Source organism: Eurytemora carolleeae, unplaced genomic scaffold, assembly GCF_000591075.1.
Source record: "Eurytemora carolleeae unplaced genomic scaffold, Eaff_2.0 scaffold1748, whole genome shotgun sequence".
Taxonomy (NCBI): Eukaryota; Metazoa; Arthropoda; class Copepoda; order Calanoida; family Temoridae; genus Eurytemora; species Eurytemora carolleeae.
Window position 1 is genome coordinate 13,157 of NW_019397640.1, and position 16,512 is coordinate 29,668.

The 16,512-nt window shown below is 32.5% G+C and overlaps 2 protein-coding genes across 2 annotated transcripts; both read left to right on the plus strand.

Annotated features, from left to right (window-relative positions):
- The first annotated feature begins 212 nt into the window (after window positions 1–212).
- LOC111715301 (uncharacterized) lies at window positions 213–1,628 on the plus strand. The gene is made up of 2 exons (XM_023490609.1): window positions 213–382; window positions 834–1,628. Exon 2 carries the CDS (start codon window positions 876–878, stop codon window positions 1,626–1,628), a length of 753 nt encoding a protein of 250 aa, XP_023346377.1. The 5' UTR covers window positions 213–382; window positions 834–875.
- Window positions 1,629–2,345: 717 nt separating this feature from the next.
- On the plus strand, window positions 2,346–13,968 carry LOC111715302 (uncharacterized). The gene is made up of 11 exons (XM_023490610.1): window positions 2,346–2,381; window positions 2,862–2,948; window positions 3,363–3,392; window positions 4,402–4,513; window positions 5,404–8,511; window positions 8,808–8,945; window positions 9,511–9,591; window positions 10,812–10,931; window positions 11,231–11,302; window positions 12,352–12,454; window positions 13,905–13,968. The coding sequence occupies exons 2-11, from the start codon at window positions 2,868–2,870 to the stop codon at window positions 13,966–13,968; spliced, it is 3,909 nt and encodes a 1,302-aa protein (XP_023346378.1). The 5' UTR covers window positions 2,346–2,381; window positions 2,862–2,867.
- The last annotated feature ends 2,544 nt before the right edge of the window (window positions 13,969–16,512 follow it).

The following is a 16,512-nucleotide window of genomic DNA, read 5'->3' on the forward strand; positions in this document are numbered from 1 at the left end:
AATGGAAGAAATAGCAAACAGACACGAAGGCGATGAAAATGAGCCAGATGAAGATAATGATGATGATGAAAATGATAAAGAAGATAATGATCAAGATAATGATAATGATCAAGATTATGATAATGATCAAGATTATGATAATGATCCAGAGGATGATAATGATCAAGATGATGATAATGATCAAGATGATGATAATGATCAAGATGATGATAATGATCAAGATGATGATAATGATCAAGATGATGATAATGATCCAGAGGATGATAATGATCAAGATGATGAAAATGAAAGCAACGAGGATCAAAGTGATCAGATAAATGGATCAAGACTGATAGAAAACATCTTCTTTGAACCCCCTGAGGATGATGATCCGAAAGAACAGGTTCTGAATTTTTTTAATTTACTTCAAATTCAAATGTTTTAAGTTTTTGTGATATTACTGATTATAATTCAAAATAGTTTTGTCACAGAATTCGAAAGCAAACAAAATTGGTCTTCAAAATACTCCAATTCTTTTATTCTGATTAGGAAATTAGGTTAATTAACTTTAAGTGTGTGTTGATCATTTATTTTAAAAAGGCTTTTAAGGAGCATCGTTCACTTTTTTTTCTAAATATTAATATTGTTCTTTAAGTTGCCTTTTTCTACCTACATAACATTATATTTGTTTTTATCAAATTTTCTTGACAATAACTTTAATGCTGACCGGCCATAAGCTTTCCCTTGGGTCAAATTCTTACACAGAAAGTTTTGGCCGAATTGACGTCTATTGTATTCAAACAAACAAACCAAATCGCCTACTTTGAAGATAAATTTTGAATTTAAACTTATAGGAACCTGAACCTGATGTAGAAAAATGCTGTAACAAGTCTTTCATGCCATTTGTTGATGAAAATCTTTCTGATGAAACGTCAGCTGACGAAACACTTGCTAATCAGGCTTATGCTGCTCCGCTTGATGATCAGGCCCAAGCTGATACGCTTGATGATCAGGCCCAAGCTGATACGCTTGATAATCATGCCCATGCTGATACGCTTGATGATCAGGCCCATGCTGATACACTTGATGATCAGGCCAATGCTGATACGCTTGATAATCAGACCCATGCTGATACGTTTGATGATCAGGTCCATGCTGATACGCTTGATAATCAGGCCCAAGCTGATACGCTTGATGATCAGGCCCAAACTGTTACGCTTGATTATCAGGCCCATGCTGATACGCCTGATATTCAGGCCCATGCTGATATGCTTATTGCTCAAACATCTGTTGATATGATGAATGCAGAAGAGTCTCCTGGATATGAGAAATTTTCTGCTCTTGCGCTTGCTGATGAGACATTTATTGAAGATGAATTTGAAATTGTGGAAGAAACAGTTCTTGAGGATAAAACTTTTCTGTATGAGGAAAATGAACAGTTGGAAGCTTCTAAGAAAGAATTTACTCAAATTGCACAAGACCATGATCATCAAGAAAGTTTACTTGTTCAACAAGAGGAGGAATTAGATCAAACTAAAGAGAGTAATGTTTCAACTGGATTCCGCTATCCATCCTTTGAAACCAAAATCATTGATAACAAATTTTTAAATTTCGATCAGAAGATCCTGATGAACATCAAAGGTGATTAATCAATTTATTAGACAATTAAAACTTATATAAATAAACCGAACTACTGGATGTAAATAAACCGAACTTCTGGATGTAAATAAACCGAACTATTCGATGTAAATAAACCGAACTACTGGATGTAAATAAACCGAACTACTGGATGTAAATAAACCGAACTACTGAATTTAAATTAACCGAACTATTCGATGTATATAAACCGAACTACTGGATGTAAATTAACCGAACTACTGGATTTAAATAAACCGAACTACTGGATTTTAATAAACCAAACTACTAATTGTAGCCCCTCTTTTGATGTCTAAATCACTAGTAGTTCTATTTAAACCGTAATCCTAATAACCATGTGAAAGAAAAACAAAACATAACGATCGAAAATTATTAATTTTAAGTGAGAAAAACAAGGATATTCCCATCAGTTTTGCCGAGAGGATGGTATAACGGTACCACGGTACCTTCGTCAAACGTTTTATTAAAAAATCAATCAAACTTATGTTTACAGAGATGGAATTTAAAGAATTTGAGCCGCGGTTTAAATCCGGCAAAACCCGGCTTAAATTAAGCGCCGGCTTAAATCTTGAAACATGTGATACAATTTTAAGTGGAACCAATCATATTTAAACCGCGGCTTAAATTTAAACCGCCGCTCAAATTCTTTAAATTCGGCCACAGTTCCTTCAAAAAAATATATTTAGATAAATTGGGCCAACAGAGATTTGTCAAAACTAAAATATTCAATTCCTGCCGATATTGAGGTAAGATTTTGTTTCTTTTATATCAGTAAAATTAGAATACATTGGATCCGCAACAGTTTAGCTCCCTTTTTCCGAATCTGCATAAATATGCGGAATTGTTAAGATGTGCGGATCTGAAGATCCAAGTGACAAAATTTCAATCAAAATTCGAGAAAAAAAAAACTAATTTGTTGGTCCCTATAGTACATAATGTTTAATAATACAAAGATGTTTAGAGCTCAGACTGATTAGAACATGCGACTTTATAAATAAAGGGTCACTTAAAATTACGTGTACAGTCCCTTTATCCATGATATTTGTTCTAGAAACACAGTCCCTTTATCCATGATATTTGTTCTAGGAACACAGACCCTTTATCCATGATGTTTGTTCTAGGAACACAGTCCCTTTATCCATGATGTTTGTTCTAGGAACACAGTCCCTTTATCCATGATGTTTGTTCTAGGAACACAGACCCTTTATCCATGATGTTTGTTCTAGGAACGGATGAGAAAAAGTGAATATTTCCCCAGTAAACCTAACCAGTGTAAGAAGATCTTGCTAGCAGACACACACAAATATACAACGGAAATTTTTCTTAACTTGAAAGCTTTTTTACCGTTTTTGTTTTTTTTACTTCCTTTTTAATATAAACTTCAAACATTGTTTGTTTAGTATTTATTAGTTTTTTTTTATAAAAACTAACTTTTAGGAAGGCTTGTAAGAAAATACTCATTTTGCAAAAATGGTCGTTTTGTTTTTCCGTAGAAAACTTTAATTTTATTAAATTCCATAATTGAGGTTGAAATTACTCAAAACAAATACAAGTTTAAAATCTCGTAATAAATTACAAATTTCGGTTATATTTTTTCTAAAGCGATTTGATCAAATCCGTTTTAAAAATTGTGCCGCTCTCAATTCTAATTTCATATATGTTATGCTTTAGTTCACCTTTGTAAATTGTTATTATAACTAAGTTTTAAGTTAAGAAATATGTTATAGATTGACTCAACTCTTCCTGAAGGATTTAAGGTAAATTATACAAAGTTTTCAGTATCCCGATCCATTGAATCCGCAACATGTTGGCTTCCTGGATCCGAATCCAAGGGGCAAAATATCAACCAAAATCTGCCAAAAAAAATTGTGCTCATAGCGCAAATCTTGACTGTTTTCTAATTGAAAGATTATTAAAACCTTCCTATGTGCTGAATGTTTCATCAAGTTTTAGCCAAAATTAGCAAGAAAAAATATTTAATAAAATTTGTAATGATTAAGTAACTTTATTGACCTGCTTTTAAATAATTTGAGTAAAACTGAATAAAACTATATATGTTATTGAAATGGGTATCATGCGTGCGAAAATGTTTTGCTGTGATTTTAATTTTTCTAGTTTGTTTTCGATCAAAATAAACTAGAAAAAATAAAAATCCCAACAAAAACTTTTTCGCTCTTAATAATACCCATTACAATGACATAAATAGATATAAATTTTGTGGTTTTCAAGGGAGAGTGGACAATTTGATAATTTCGAGGAACGCAGTAAAATGCGAATACTTTAAATTTTTACATTTTTACACAAAAATCGTTTTTAGGTTTTTATCTGTTGTCAAGTGCTCTTATATTATTGTGCACATTTTCACCTTCGTTTTTGTTTGTACTGTAGAGTGTATGGGTTTTGATTTCTCTTAAATCCTTTACATAATGAAGATAAAAATTGAATGCTACCAGAAATGGTAAATCATGTTTTTAACATGTATTTTTTGCCAAATTTAAAAACTGTTGGCGGAAAATCAAGGAAAAGAAAATGTTAAAAAAGGAGAGGGAAAAAAATTAAAATTTTGAAAATGGTAGTGGTCAATTTAGGGCAAAATAATATTTATGAATTGTTTTTGTGATAACTAAAAAATAATTTTGGACCATAACTCTAACTTAAATATTTTTGATTTAGATAAAAATTGCAATTTTAATAATATTTCTTTGAATTCCTAGTAGTAGTATACAAAAAATGAAATGAGAAAGATCTCAAAATTCCAATATCTAGGTTTGGTCGAGAAAGAGAAGAACCAATCACGTGGACAGAGACTACTTAAGTCCAGATCTGAAATTTTCCTTCAGATCTAAAACAGCTTGTGTTGAATACATCAAACTACTAGGGATATTGACTAACATTCAGATCATTTTTAAACTATCTTTATGGAAGGGACCTTTCATTTATTTTCTTTATTTCTTATATCTGATTTACAACATTACCTTTAAACCTGTATCTGATCATTGTTGACGAAGATATTATTTTTATTTTTGCAGAAAATATAGTGCTAATAATTTTAGTTTACTGAAGTGGGAACTCCTAAACTATGATTCATAGAATCTTAAATATTTTGTATATGACGCTGCTTTTAAGAAAATGTATCGTTTGCTAAGTCAAGTTAGAGCCAATATAAATTTAAATGGATTCTGATTTTTCTTAGAGTAAATTACATTTCTGGTTTAAACAAGGACCTGCCTAAGTAAGTTTTTAGATTAGCGGGATTCAATAAAAATTGTTGCATACCAAAAAACAAGATTTCTTATGTCTCCCAGAAAATACATAATAATATTTATTTTAAATAAAACTGCTTGCTTACAAGCTTACCAACAATTCCTAGCTTTTTCACCATGCTAAACCATGTAAGCTTCTTTCTTCTTCTTTGACCAGACAAAGGTTATCGCTGTGAATCGGGCAAACCACTCTTCAAATGGAAAATCACTTAAATTTAAGTTTGCCTTCAGTCTTCACTATAAATTTATTTCATGTATTTGCAAATAAACATCAAGTGTATGGTAAAAAGATACAGAAGTAATGATGGGTTTTTTATTTGATCATGGAAAAGACTTTATATTTTTCATTATTCTTTTTTGGACCATTTTCACTCTTGGTTTATATAGATATTGGTCTGAAGTACTTGATGCAATGCAAGGGTGTGTATTTTGGAAAACTTGTATGAAACTATATTTTATTTAAAAGAACTTTTGTTTATAATATGAATGTTAGCATCATTACCAGATTCCCCAGATCAAGCCTTTATGTCGATTGGAAATCATTCTGGGAGTACCTCCGCTAATCTTAAGTTGACAAGTTTAGAAATGTCTAGTTCTTCTTACAAGGACCCCAATCCAATTCTTAATAAAGTTAAGAGCAGTAAAACTTCAACTTGTAGAAGTAATTCTGTTAGACCAAATAATCCAACTTTATTTAAAGAAAAAAAGTTGCCTATAGTACCAGTAGAGTCTCTTGTGTCCTCATCAGAAAGTAAGAGACAACCAGGAAAATTGTCACTTGTCCCAATAGACTCCCTGGTGGCTCAACCATCTAGTAATAAACCTCCAGCAGCTCCAGGGTATGAAAATTGTTTGATTAATGCTTATGACAGACAGAAGCTGCAGCAAGAACCTTCCAATTGCACTGGATTTAAAGGGACCGATAATGTCTCAAACTACAGAGCAGGCAATCAGTATTCAGTATCATTTAGTAATAATCAAACTCCAGAACCAGTGTTAAAATCTTTACTTTACAACCTAGAAACAAATAAAAACAATGCATCATCAAACTTAGTTAGTATTCAGAAATCTTTTGACTTATACAAGAAAACACTAGGTTCAAGACTTTCCCCAGAATTGTACATAAAAATGACCAAGGATGTTGAGCTTGCTAAGTGCAGCAAACTATCTGCCTTTGAAGTGACAAAGCTTAAACTAGGCATCTACAATATTGTGGAGTACTGGACAAAGGCAGTTCAACCATTTACACCTTTAACAAATCCAGCTCTTGAGACAAAAAAGTTTATTGATCTTATGAAATTGGCAGAAAAAAGTAACACCAAAGGTTCAGATGTTGATGAAGTAAGAAAGCTGCTTATGACTCCCGACCGAGCTGACTCTGACTTTGTTAGAGTTAATGTTTCAGAAAATCTACTTTTTTATCACCGGCTCAGATCAAATTTGTTCAACCCTCTATTGGCAAGGTATGATTTTGTGGTAGACCATCTTATTGGAAAGAAAGGCTATCATAACTTTGATGCTAAAGAATCAATTGCCTTTCAACATATGCTATCTCTGCATAAATTATCAAGACTCAATCTCTACCTGAAACTGGAAGAAAACTTTGACTTTCAGTTCCTGGAATTATTGGAAAAATACATTTCAAGAAGAACAGTTTCTTGCCCTTCCTGTCCTGTTCAGTGTCAGAACCTGTTGGAAGTGGTGCATCACTATGGACTAACACACTATTTCAAAAAGTTTGAAAGCCTGATAGGAAATAGTAGTTGCTGTAATGACTGCATGAAACCTTTCCATGATAGAACCAGATTGATCAAACATCTTGCTTTAGTCCACAACAGAATCCTCATAAAATATGTTTCCTGGTCTTGCAAGTTGTGCAATTTCGAATCACATGAGAAATCCGCGATGTTTGAGCATCTAAAGATATCTCACAACATTATAAGTGATTCTGAGGTGTCACAAAGTGTCAGGATGGAGGAATTAAAAAACTTACAGTGTACTGATTGTATGGAAAACTTTAGTTTCAGTGATATGAAGAACCATGTATTCGATAATCATTACAGGGGAAGTTTTGAGCGTTTGCTAAGTTCTACCGTATCTCCAACATCCAAGTGTGATTTTTGTGAGGCAGACTTCTTCAGAGAATCAGACTGGAAAATCCTCATAACCAGACACTATGCAGTGGAACATAATTTTATTTATCGTTTTTTACACGTGTATCCAAGAGGCACAATTCAAATCACTTTCAACAGTTTAAGGCCCTTTCACAAGCCAATTACAAAAATAGAGGAAGAGGATGTAATCATAATTGATGATTACACCCAAAGTGATTCCCTCGGACAAGATGCTGAGGATGAAATCCTGATGAGTGGAATATCAAATAAAACAGACAACATGAAATTAGCCAGTCTTCTCAAGACAAAAAGACGAGACACCCTTCAGTGCTGTCGTATTTGCAAAAGAAAAGTATTAAAAAAGAAAATGATCTCACACTTGTTGTCACTTCACTATCTCAAACAGTTGAAAAAAGAGTTAGAAAAGGTGGGAATGCATGGTAAAAATCAAACCATTTGCAAACTGTGCAATTTTTCCTATCCTTTCCCAGTTGAGATGCACTTGCAAACTCATTATGCTATGAAGCATAGTAAAGGATTTCTGACATTTCTCAATAAATTTCCAGGAAATGATGGATTAGAGAAAGATCTTCCGGAATTTAATGATTCTAGCGAGGATAACTTTGACACTCCCATTCCAGAGAGGTTTGCTACCAGTGTAAAAGTTGTATCAATTGTTCAAGCAGAAACTTCGCCATGGGTTGAAAATTTCAAACAATTTTGTGAAGAAACAATCAATGAACCGGAGTCAAAGGAAACAGTTAATTTGAACTTTACCATCACAAATCCTTTAATATTAGAAAGATATTTAGAAAGTGTTATAAAGACACCAGCAAATATTGCCATATTGGACAAAATTATCAATCAGCTTGAGGATACATCCTCTATCACATTGGCCAAACTTCAGACTGTGAAGAGGTACCTTTTACTTAAGGATTACCTGACTAAATGCACCGAGGCATCAAGTACTATCTACAATATTCCGCTAATGCATGTAGTGATTTTTCTTTCTCAGATGATGACAAAACCTGAAATAGCAAAGGATGACATTTGCTGGTTGATGAAGAAAATTAGCGATGTTCATGAGTTTGTCGAAGGAAAGCCAATTGGAATGGATTCTAAGATAATTGATTTTTTCAAAGCAATTGGGTATCCAGTAGACCATACATACTTTGAGCTACCAGCTCAAGTGCCCAAATCCATCAAAATATGTTGCACAAAATGTCCAGATAGTTTTAAAACCAACAAAGCACTAAGTGTTCACATTTCTAGACATCATTCTGAAACTGAAACCAACTTAAATATTGCAAGCACGCCTAAGGAATCAAATCCTCATGCTCCTGAAACTTTGAAGGTGGGAATGGGAGAAGCTACGCCAGACAGATATAAATGTTCAGAAGTTACCAAAGTATTCACCAATAAGGAGAAACTGCAGATTCATAGCAAAAAGCATTCCATTCACCAACCTAAGATTAAAAAACTCAAAAGAAAGTTGTCAGGTATCTATCAATACATACATCATCTTTAAATTACTTATCACAGGACTACTACAGTTTGCTAGTAGCATTTTTCCTACATGTCATTTTTGATAAAGGTCATGTTCCTCTTTGAAAAACTTCTTTAGTGTCACCTAGTCGCAGGGCTCGTCACGCTACACTGTCCTTGCCGCGGTATTTAGAAGTGTAATTGGGGATGTTTTTCATTTAAAACAAGTAATGACACTAGCAAAATGTTGTAGTGCCCTTATTACTGATGGGTTGAAAACTGAAACATTACATAATCATGTTCTCTCAAGGATCCCTGAAACAAAAAGAGAAGGAATCTGACCAGATAAATCCTGTTGCAAGCTGCAGCTCAGAATTCGTGTTATCTAAGAGATCTGAGATTCAACCAAGTTTGTTTAGAAAAACAACTCCTCCCAAGAAATCTTTAGGGATCCATACACTTCAGATTTATCTTATTGCATTTCATTTGGAAATCTATAAAAAAAAGTTAATAATGGAGGTAGTTGCAAACAAAAATCATAAGTAAATATTACAGGGTGTAAGAAGAGCATCACAGATTTTTAACTTTATCCGTTGAAATCAAGTATTAAAAATTAAGTTTATCCTTCTGACAAGTTGACTCATAAGTTGACTTACTATGCAAATAGTAAAGAATCTAATGTTTTCAGGGGTGTATATTTTTAAGAATTACCCCCCACTGTCTGGGGGGTTTGATTTTTATAAATTGGGGGGGGGAATAAAAAAAACCTCAATAGACAATTTTTTCTTTCTTCTTGATACTTTTTACCCAAAAGTTGAATTATTTTTTCCAATTAAGCAAATAAAACCCTAGAAAAATACATAACTTACTTCTGGGGTAATGATTGTTCAATCAACGTTATTTTCATTTCACCGTATATAATAAAAATAAGTTCGAATTTACCTAACTCCGGAGTCATTCCTCAACAAGTTTTCTTATACAGTTATTGAAAATCTAAGTGGAATGATCTGTAGGCAAGACTACCAAGATATTATCTCAGTTCAGACAACAAGTTGGTACAAGGCAGCTGCAACAGATGATTAAAGAAGATACGGGTATTTACACCATTAGAAGAAATTCTAACATTTACGCTAAATTTATTTTTCCTCGGATCTTTATTGTAAAATGTTAAGGATATTCAGTTCTAACATTTTATAAAAATCTATTGAAAAATTAAAGAGCTAAAACAAAAAATCCGCAAAAAATTGTTCGTGTAATCTGGACCAAATTTTAAGGAATGGAACATCTAAAATGTGCTTACTGTTTACAAAATCTCCCTATTATGAATTATCTACATTTAAATAGCATAATTTTTTTCTGTAGAAAGTTTCATTTTGTCATCTTTATAAAGTAAACTGTTATTTTTTGCGGATTTTTTCTGAAAGCTCTTTTAATACAAAAGATTTTTATGAAACTTTGGAATACAATAGAAAAAACATTGTCTAATTGATATTTGAAGAAAAAATAATTTGTCACTAAAAATAGTTTTGCGGATTTTTCTTTACCAAAAAAATATTTTTTCATTTGTTTCACTTTTTTCAATATTTTTCCAATTTAAAATGATCCCTGCAAACCTTTAAATAATTTTTTGTAAAACAGTGCTTAACTTTGTTTTTTAGGTGTTTAAAGTTAGCGTAAAGCATTTATGCTTTACTATTTAGCGCGGGGGGGGGGGGGGGGGCATTTTCTGAACTCATTTTACAGAAGCAAGAAATATTCCACTTTGAAATCTAAGGCATGTTTAAAAAATACATTTTTCACAAAATTCAAAAATGGGCGCCTCTAATGATTAAGTTTAAGGAAAAATTGGTAGTTTTAGTGAAAATGAAAAACGTAAAAAACATGGATATCCATGGAACCAGTTTGAAAACTTGATTTCAAAACAATTTGCAGAATTTAAAAATATTGATAAATCGCGGGAAATAAATTTCATTTAATAATCCAAAAAGTGTTTATTTGACCTGACTTGATCAAATTTCAATATTTTTCAATTCTGTAAATTGATATGAATTCGGATATTTAACACAATATCCAATTCAATAAGTTTTCCAAAATTTCCATTTTCTCTATACTAGAGATTTTAACATTTGTGAGAATGCATTTAATAAACATGTCTTAGTATTCCTAGAAGAATACTGCTCTGCTTCTGTAAAATTGTTTCAGAAAAATTTCGCACCTTTACTATTTAGAGTGGTGTATTTTTCGACCTACGCAAATCCGCTATACTCCACTTCTGACCTACGCCAAATAGACGATGTAACATTACCCTATTTAGGTCTTGAAATTAGCATGAAGCATTTATACTCAATTTCTCGTGGTGAGAAAGGGTTTCGAGGAAAAAAGGGAAAACTAGTGAAGCAGTGGGCTCTCAACCAAGCCAACACTAGCGAATCAGGTAGATTTAAGGGAAGGGAGAAGAATGCTTTCTGGGAATTGAGACTTAATGGATTTTCTTAAAGTTTGACTTGAACAATGAACATGTAAAGAAACACAAAAAGTTTAAAACCAAAAATGTTAATGGTTTTTAATTGCTGTCATTGTTTAGTACCTTATTGCCTTAAGTTGAAAAAAAAAACAGTTTTAAATCTTATTTCCAACAACATCATACGACATCGCTTTAAAAAGGTCTGTTAAATCTGGTTCTAACATTAAATATATATCCTAATTCATGTTACATACATAATACTGTTATAGAAGAAGTTCCAACAGTACCAGCAGAGCAGATGCAAACTGAAGCACAATCACAGATCTTAATAAAGGATGAAGGTTAGTTGTGTCTCAAAGGGACTATGTGCGTAATTTTAAGTGACACTATTGATATAGTGGCTTGTCAGATTCACAACGGTACCTTTGTTAAGCATGAATTAGATATCCAAGTTTTTTAAATGGAGATATTGTAAGAATGAATGAATTACTTATCAAGCCATAAGAATATCTTTCTCATAAGAGGATACTTCAAATTACGAGTTGTAGTATTTTAAGATAGTGGCAACGAATATACCAGCTGACCAGGAACAACCATAGCTTTGTTTTCAAATGAAGTGTACTGCATTTTCATACAGAAATATAAACATTAAACAAATTCAGGCTGATCTTTGTTAATATTCCACCCGGAAACTGCCGTACACCAAAAGTGTAAACAAACCTATGGGAGTTTCTGGTATTTTTCTAGGTGTGGGGGATCTTCTATTTGCTTTGCTTAGAGAAACCAATGGCAGAAAGTCATAGAAACATATGATATATAAGGAAAAATATCGGTTTCATCGACTTATTTAAAGTTGCAAGGTTCTTAGATGTAAAATTGTGCATTACTGCTAAGGTTTCCAATATCTTAAACATTATTTCTCTACTCCCTTTTCTACAGCATAGATATCAGTGCTGAGGATTTTGAATTCCTGGATCCGGACCCGCAAAATACAAACCGAAACCTGATCGGTAAAACGGGAAAAGAATAAAAAATGAAAAGTTTATAAAATTACTAATATACCTGAGTACTAGCATAATAAAGTCAGTGACACTATTTTCTGGAAATGAATATTTACAATAATAGCTTATATATATATATTAAACCCCCAAGCCTAGGAGTATTCTTATCTGAAACACAGAGGATATATAGTACACAACAATTTATAAAAGTAACCAAAACAGTAACATATTTATAGCCTATACCCGCTGACTTTTCTAGTATCATGATGTAGTCCTGTGATAAAAAAAAACATCATCAGAATAGACAAAGTTTTCATCTGTATATAAAATAAGTAAATATTGAAGCCTAAGCACTGCTAACAATAAAGTATTATTAATTTTCTTTTTAGTTGAAAAAGACGTGAAGAAAAATGTAGAAACTGAGACAAACAAACCTAAGAAGACTGAAAATAAAGAAGAGCAAGTAGAAGAACAAGTAGAAGAACGAGATGGGTAAATAAAAATCTTAAAATAAAAAAACTTTTAAATATAGTTTGGTATTATATTTGATCAGTTTGATAAATTGTTATGTACAAATATAAAGAAATGTATATCAATTCTAGTCTAAAGAGGTTGTACAATGTACACGTAATTACAAGTGACCCTCCATTGATAGAGTGGCATGTAAATTGTACATATCCCAATAGTGCCCTCAAAAGCTTTGTTTGATCAAGTTGAATTTATGTATCCATGTTTTTGTTGTTAAAAACGGTTTTTTTTTCTTCATTTCGCGGTTTCTCTTTCAAAGTCACTTATACATTTCTTGCTTCAGAAACAATAGAGAAATTATCAGAATTAAACACTTCTCAAGCCAGAAAAACGACGTTATCTTCTAAATTATTAATCAAATAAGAGAATCGGGCATGCCCCTCCTGAAATGGAGGCTTAAAATTATAACATTAGGCACTTAAATGATTGTATTTTAAAGTATATCTGAACAATTAAAGAAATGTTCAAGGTTTAACAAAATTCTACCAAGGAACTGATTACTCTACTTTTACTCTAATTTTCTATTTTATTGCAAGTTTACAACCTAAGCCCGCCATTTAATAATTAAGTCTAAACTAAAACGCTCTAAGTTGGACCGGACTTGGTGTTTCTTGTGTAAGTGCTGGAATATTTCCCTAGAAGAGTAAACCTACTAAACTAAGAACTGATAAAGCAAGCTAAGAACATTCTTGTGATTTTATAAAGTTCCCCAATCAAAATTTGAGGCAAATCTGTAAACAAATAGATAAACAGAGAGTACTTACATCTTCTAGCTTGGGAACCCGGTGCTGCCCAGGTTACTCATAGTTTATCCGCATTTGGTCGATTTTACCTGGAAAATAAATGTTCGCTATAAAAGTCGACCCACTTATTCCTATGGTTCTCCCGACTTTCCCAATTGAAATTCGAGGCAAATCGGTCTATAGGGTTCCTGAGTTATGATCGGACAAACAAACAGACAGACAGATAAATAGAGATTACTTTATATATATAGAAGTTGTAATCTCTGTTTGTCTGTTTGTTTTTCCGATCATTACTAAAGAACCTCTGGACCGATTTGCCTCAAATTTTGATCGGGGAACTAAGGAGCCCCACGGGAATGATCTTGGCTTGGTTTTAAGTTTCAAAATTTGGTGGGTCGACTTTAATTGCGAAAATTTAGTTTCCCGGTAAAATCGACCAAGTGCGGGTAAACGACGGGAGTAATTACGAGAAACCTGGTCAACGCTGGGATCCCAAGCTAGATATGTATATAGATATAGATAGATACGTTCAGCTAGATCAAAATGTCAATGTTAGAATTATCTAAGTTTCCACTATCAGGGGCAAATATTTATGGATTACAAAATAGTAGTAAAAGGCGAGTACTCAGTTCTTTTATTAAGAAAATTTATTTAGATTATTTATATTTTAGATTTACGCAAGAATTCATGAGCTTATCAATCCCAGATATTGCGTATTCACCCCTTAAATTTTGAAATATTATTATTCAATGATATTTCCAAAATGTAAAGATTACTAAAAAGTTGTGTTATCTAGGAGAAATAGAGGTGGAAAACTTCACAACTGAACGAGCTTGCAAGATCAAAGGAAAATGTCGTCTTCATTACAATTTTTAAAAACACATTTATCTAGAAGAAGATTTACTTGAAACCTCAAATCTTAATAGTTTCGGGGGAGGAAAATCTCGAAAATCAAAGTTAAAAAACATGTGTTTTATGGCTTTTTTCCACTGAATTTTAATAAAAATGAACACTGAACAATAAAAAGTTTGGGATATCTGTAAGTAACTTTTTTATCTGAATTTAAGTAAGCATTTAAGACGGGATTGTGTTTAAGGATGTGATGTCACGTTCAAAGATCCGGTTCTGGCCTTAAAGCACATCCGGTTCGTATCCAACCAGTTATATAGATTTTGTTTATCCATAATATTTATTTGAATTTGAAAAAAATTATTGAATCAAAAATAGAATATGAAGTTCTAGGGTTGGGGATGTATATTCTTACTCCCCCCATACTTAAAAGACCCTTTAAGCATAGAAGATAAGTCTGTTTTTTGTTTCGTAAAAATCTACATCCCTAAATCTAGTTAGTATGCGTATTGTGTAATGCGTAGTGTGTGACAATCTGACTCTGAAATTTAAAAAATCGACATTATTAAATAACAAACACTACATGATTGAATTTATTTTAATGCAATCAACTTTTTTATTACAATTTATAAATATTTAAGGAATGAACATCTGCCGAAAAAAAGGAAAACCTCACTTGAAGTAGCTTCCAAGCCGAAGGTCAATATTTATACTTTATATATATACTTTGCTTGTCTGTCTGTTTTTTTTTGTATCCAATAAACGTCAAAACGGCTGAACCGACCGGGCACAAATTTTTTGTGGGACCTCGCGTGACACCAGGGAAAGTTTATGGATAATAGAATTTTCAAAAATTTGCTTGTTACAAAATTCGATTCAGGAAAATTTTAAAATCCACGAAATTTTGTTATAAATCCGCGAAATTTTTGTTTGTTTTTGTTTTACAATGTACACAAAGAGAACATGGTCACAACTGAAATACTAGATGGGCGCAAAGCGCACTAAAGGCCTAGTATTTTATAAATTTTTAGCATATTTATTATCAAATTCAAAATGTAATCAATTTTTAAATATTTGGCATTCATTTTTAACTGATTAATGTTGTAATAATAATTTAATTTGAAAAATATTATTTCAGAAAATCCTGCTGGTTCAAGAGACACAGCCAGTGATAGAACAACAATATGCTTCAGAGCTAAATCATCTGAGTCAAGAGCTAGAAAATGTTCCAGAAGATGATCAGCTGATTTCTGAAGAGTCATGTGTTTCAGATACCTATCAGCTGACTGAAAGACAGCCACGTAATTCAGAGACAAAAATACCAACTCAAGAGCTAGAAAATGTTCCAAAAGAAGATCAGCTGATTACAGAAGAATTATGTGCTTCAAAGACCAATTGGCCGACTGAAGAGCGACCACGTGTTTCAGAGACAAATCTGCTAACTCGGGAGCAAGAAGATGTTTCTAAGGATGATCAGCTGATTACAGAAAAGTCATGTCTTTCAGATACCGATCAGCTGACTGAAGAGCAACTACGTGTTTCAGACACAAATTTACCGACTACAGAGCAAGAAAATGTTCCAAAAAAAGATCAGCTGATTACAAAAGAATCATGTGTTTCAGATACCGATCAGCTGACTCAAGAACAACCACATGATTTTGAGACAAATCTTTCAACGCAAGAGCAAGAAAATAATTCAAAAATAAATCAGCTGAATCCAGAACATCTCCTCGATTCAGAGGCAGACCAACAGGTTGGAGAAGACCAAAAGTCTCCCATTGATAAAACTGACAGGTTCAATGAAGTGAAAAAAAGAAAGAAAAGAAGACTTGGAGAGGAATGGATCTTCAATAAGAAAATATGTAATGTAAATAATGACAAAGAACACTGTAAAGAAGAAGAGCAGAGAGTAAACAAGAAGGAAAAGGGTAAACAAGAACAGAAAGAAGAATACAAAGATGATTACAGTTATCTAGATAAAATAAAAGCGACAACACCACACATTGAGGTAACATCATTCTAACCCTATTTTTTTCCATAGTTGTAATTTAATTTAACTTGAACGCTGAACAGAGTTCGTAATTTTAAACTCAAGTTTAAATAGTCCGATTATCATAATACACTGCAATTGCGCAGTGTAAACAGACACATTTTACCTAATAAGTTATTTTTATATCTTGCCAGTAAATGCACGTCAGTATTGATATAATGAAGTCCTCCTATTCCACAGTTTTTTGTTTATCACTGTAGTAGTAGATTTATTTCAACTGGCACACATTGAAGAATTTGAATTGTTTAGACTTTCCGAATACTGGTTCCTGGACTTCTCAACTCAGAATATTTTATGTCCAAACCTAGTGAAGCTGTAATCTGTAGAAATCCTGAGGCGTATATACCAGGTTAATTAATCTTGTATTATTATTATTATTA